At 37.0% G+C, this 5,033-nt stretch overlaps 1 protein-coding gene across 1 annotated transcript in view; it reads left to right on the top strand.

Annotated features, from left to right (window-relative positions):
• Window positions 1-348: 348 nt before the first annotated feature.
• The window catches only part of uex (metal transporter uex), a 71,738-nt gene continuing 67,053 nt past the window's right edge, over window positions 349-5,033 (top strand). Inside the window, exon 1 of the mRNA XM_080280061.1 lies at window positions 349-821. Coding sequence (XP_080136187.1) covers window positions 349-821 — 473 coding nt within the window. The remainder of the gene's footprint in view (window positions 822-5,033) is intronic.

Below are 5,033 nucleotides of genomic sequence, written 5' to 3'. Positions count from 1 at the left end.
ACAGCGATAATTTGAATATTTTTGGAAAGCAATAACAATGTTCTGGTGATTTTCGCAAAATTTTGCTGATATTCAAGAGCTTAGTAGTATATCAAGCTATTTTCTGCAGGTCTTCGCATTTAGCGGTAATGTATCGATGTTTGAGAGCATGCTTATCCGGGGAGGAATTGTATCCACGTATTGTAATTGTTTTTATCATGAATATACAGCGATTCTTCATTATAAACACAATTTCAGTATAGTGGAATAATTGGTCCGCATCACAGCCCATGGCAATACAAAATATAAATACCAAACGTAGCGGTTTCAGCGATTCTGGCAACCCCAGCGGAGGTTCGTCAGATCATCATGGCCACTGGTGGAGGGTGGACGTTTAAAGTGCAAGTGCTGTCTATATTGGTGTGTACGAGGTGTGTGTGGGCGGGACATCGCGTTCCAGTGAGGGTGGAGGCTGTATTTACCTCCGAGATAAGCCACAGTGGGCAGTATGGCCGGACACCCAGTATTTTGGCGGGAAAAGAGGCTGAGGTGGAAATCTGGGGGCTGGGGTTATCAAGCGGGGTTGAGGTGGGCCTGACGCTGGCCAGGGGGGAGGAGGGTTCGCCGTGCCCCTCCCTCGTTACCCCGCCAATCACGCCTAAATCGCAGGTCAGCGGTAATTACGCCACCTACGTCATTCCGCCGCAATACACGGAAAATATAATCGTCAAGGGAGATGTGGAACTATATATATGTACGCGAGAGGCCCGGACCAGACACAAGGGATGGAGTCACCAGGGAGAGAACGCACGAGTGATACTACAACGACCACATAAATTAAGGTAATATATTAAAAAAGGTATATTAGAAACTGGGTAACCATTTAAATTAAGGTGAAAATATATTGAAAAAGTTATATTATAAACTGGACAGCTATTTTTATTATTATAGATTTAAAAAAAGGATTACATTTGATTATATTATGAACTGGATAGCTATTTATATTACAGATTTAAAAAAACGGTTAAATTTAGGTATATTAAGGTGAGAAAATATTGAAAAAGGTATGTTAGGAACTGGTCAGCCATTTTTATTATTATAGATTTAAAAAGATTAAATTTGACTATATTTTGGAGTGGGGAGCTATTTTTATTAGTTTATAAAAAGAAATTCAGATATATTAAGGTAAGAAAATATTGAAAAAGGTATATTAGGAACTGGGCTGCCATTTTTATTACAAATTTAAAAAAGATTAAATTTGACAATTTTGAAGTGGGTAGCCATTTTTATTTCAAAAAAAAAAAAAAAATCGAGTAGGTAGCCTTTTGATCGGAAGCTCCCTAACACCTTTTCCTAAGCGATTTATTTTTTTTATTACCTCCTTTTCTGTTGCTTTATCCTTCCAGTATCCCCTAACACCCCTTCCTAAGTGATTTATTTTGTTTATTACACCTTACTGTCCTCTTCTGTGTTACATAAATCCTTCCAATATCACCATACTCTGCATAAAGCTCCCTAACACCTTTTCCTAAGTGATTTATTTTGTTTATTACACCTTACTGTCCTCTTCTGTGTTACATAAATCCTTCCAATATCACCATACTCTGCATAAAGCTCCCTAACACCTTTTGCTAAGTGATTTATTTTGTTTATTACACCTTACTGTCCTCTTCTGTGTTACATAAATCCTTCCAATATCACCATACTCTGCATAAAGCTCCCTAACACCTTTTCCTAAGTGATTTATTTTGTTTATTACACCTTACTGTCCTCTTCTGTGTTACATAAATCCTTCCAATATCACCATACTCTGCATAAAGCTCCCTAACACCTTTTCCTAAGTGATTTATTTTGTTCATTATACCTTACTGTCCTCTTCTGTGTTACATAAATCCTTCCAATATCACCATACTCTGCATAAAGCTCCCTAACACCTTTTCCTAAGTGATTTATTTTGTTTATTACACCTTACTGTCCTCTTCTGTGTTACATAAATCCTTCCAATATCACCATACTCTGCATAAAGCTCCCTAACACCTTTTGCTAAGTGATTTATTTTGTTTATTACACCTTACTGTCCTCTTCTGTGTTACATAAATCCTTCCAATATCACCATACTCTGCATAAAGCTCCCTAACACCTTTTCCTAAGTGATTTATTTTGTTTATTACACCTTACTGTCCTCTTCTGTGTTACATAAATCCTTCCAATATCACCATACTCTGCATAAAGCTCCCTAACACCTTTTCCTAAGTGATTTATTTTGTTTATTACACCTTACTGTCCTCTTCTGTGTTACATAAATCCTTCCAATATCACCATACTCTGCATAAAGCTCCCTAACACCTTTTCCTAAGTGATTTATTTTGTTTATTACACCTTACTGTCCTCTTCTGTGTTACATAAATCCTTCCAATATCACCATACTCTGCATAAAGCTCCCTAACACCTTTTCCTAAGTGATTTATTTTGTTTATTACACCTTACTGTCCTCTTCTGTGTTACATAAATCCTTCCAATATCACCATACTCTGCATAAAGCTCCCTAACACCTTTTCCTAAGTGATTTATTTTGTTTATTACACCTTACTGTCCTCTTCTGTGTTACATATATCCTTCCAATATCACCATACTCTGCATAAAGCTCCCTAACACCTTTTCCTAAGTGATTTATTTTGTTTATTACACCTTACTGTCCTCTTCTGTGTTACATAAATCCTTCCAATATCACCATACTCTGCATAAAGCTCCCTAACACCTTTTCCTAAGTGATTTATTATGTTTATTACACCTTACTGTCCTCTTCTGTGTTACATAAATCCTTCCAATATCACCATACTCTGCATAAAGCTCCCTAACACCTTTTCCTAAGTGATTTATTTTGTTTATTACACCTTACTGTCCTCTTCTGTGTTACATAAATCCTTCCAATATCACCATACTCTGCATAAAGCTCCCTAACACCTTTTCCTAAGTGATTTATTTTGTTTATTACACCTTACTGTCCTCTTCTGTGTTACATAAATCCTTCCAATATCACCATACTCTGCATAAAGCTCCCTAACATCTTTTCCTAAGTGATTTATTTTGTTTATTACACCTTACTGTCCTCTTCTGTGTTACATAAATCCTTCCAATATCACCATACTCTGCATAAAGCTCCCTAACACCTTTTCCTAAGTGATTTATTTTGTTTATTACACCTTACTGTCCTCTTCTGTGTTACATAAATCCTTCCAATATCACCATACTCTGCATAAAGCTCCCTAACACCTTTTCCTAAGTGATTTATTTTGTTTATTACACCTTACTGTCCTCTTCTGTGGTACATAAATCCTTCCAATATCACCATACTCTGCATAAAGCTCCCTAACACCTTTTCCTAAGTGATTTATTTTGTTTATTACACCTTACTGTCCTCTTCTGTGTTACATAAATCCTTCCAATATCACCATACTCTGCATAAAGCTCCCTAACACCTTTTCCTAAGTGATTTATTTTGTTTATTACACCTTACTGTCCTCTTCTGTGTTACATAAATCCTTCCAATATCACCATACTCTGCATAAAGCTCCCTAACACCTTTTCCTAAGTGATTTATTTTGTTTATTACACCTTACTGTCCTCTTCTGTGTTACATAAATCCTTCCAATATCACCATACTCTGCATAAAGCTCCCTAACACCTTTTCCTAAGTGATTTATTTTGTTTATTACACCTTACTGTCCTCTTCTGTGTTACATAAATCCTTCCAATATCACCATACTCTGCATAAAGCTCCCTAACATCTTTTCCTAAGTGATTTATTTTGTTTATTACACCTTACTGTCCTCTTCTGTGTTACATAAATCCTTCCAATATCACCATACTCTGCATAAAGCTCCCTAACACCTTTTCCTAAGTGATTTATTTTGTTTATTACACCTTACTGTCCTCTTCTGTGTTACATAAATCCTTCCAATATCACCATACTCTGCATAAAGCTCCCTAACACCTTTTCCTAAGTGATTTATTTTGTTTATTACACCTTACTGTCCTCTTCTGTGTTACATAAATCCTTCCAATATCACCATACTCTGCATAAAGCTCCCTAACACCTTTTCCTAAGTGATTTATTTTATTACACCTTACTGTCCTCTTCTGTGTTACATAAATCCTTCCAATATCACCATACTCTGCATAAGTAACCTACCAAAGGATATTAACCAGCCATTCCCAAAAATAAATCGCTAAGGAATTTGTATTAGGGAACCAGCGTGCGCCTGAGATTATTTTAAGAATGGAATAAGGCTTACCGACGGTCGAGGAAGCTCCCTAACACCTGTTCCTTAGTGATTTATTTTTGAATATGGCTGGTTAATATCCTTTTGTATGTTATTTGTGCAGAGTATGGCGATATTGGAAGGCGTTATGTTACGGGGAAGAGGACAGTAAGGTGTAATAAAATAAATCGCTTAGGAAAAGGTGTTAGGGGATATTGGAAGAATTTACGTTTTACTCAAGACTGGTGCCATAAACAATAAATAGCTTAGGAAAAGGTGTAAGGGATCTTTGTATAGCACTTCTTCGTGACTAGCATTATTTTGCAGCTTCACGTAGCTCAGTGGCAGGAAAAGACTGCATCCTTTCCATAGCACTTCTTCGTGACTAGCATAGTATTCTAGTAGTAATTCATTATCAGTTCAAATGAAGGTGGCAGTTTTTGACCGTTAGAGAATAGCACTTCTTCGTGACTAGCATCCTACGGTATTTATTTTTGTTTAAATGGGATGTAAGTTTTGTATAGATTGGTGCTTCTCTCTCTCTCTCTCTCTCTCTCTCTCTCTCTCTCTCTCTCTCTCTCTCTCTCTCTCTCTCTCTCTCTCTCTCTCTCTCTCTCTCTCTCTCTCTCGTCTCGTCTCTCTCTCTCTCTCTCTCTCTCTCTCTCTCTCTCTCTCTCTCTCTCTCTCTCTCTCTCTCTCTCTCTCTCTCTCTCTCTCTCTCTCTCTCTCTCTCTCTCTCGTCACCATAATCTGCATAAATAACCTACAAAAGGATATTACTAACCCATATCC

The sequence above is a fragment of the Coenobita brevimanus genome, chromosome 9 (assembly GCF_032717465.1).
Source record: "Coenobita brevimanus isolate Jiangsu-jjx chromosome 9, ASM3271746v2, whole genome shotgun sequence".
NCBI lineage: Eukaryota > Metazoa > Arthropoda > Malacostraca > Decapoda > Coenobitidae > Coenobita > Coenobita brevimanus.
This window is presented reverse-complemented; position numbering and strand designations above follow the sequence as displayed.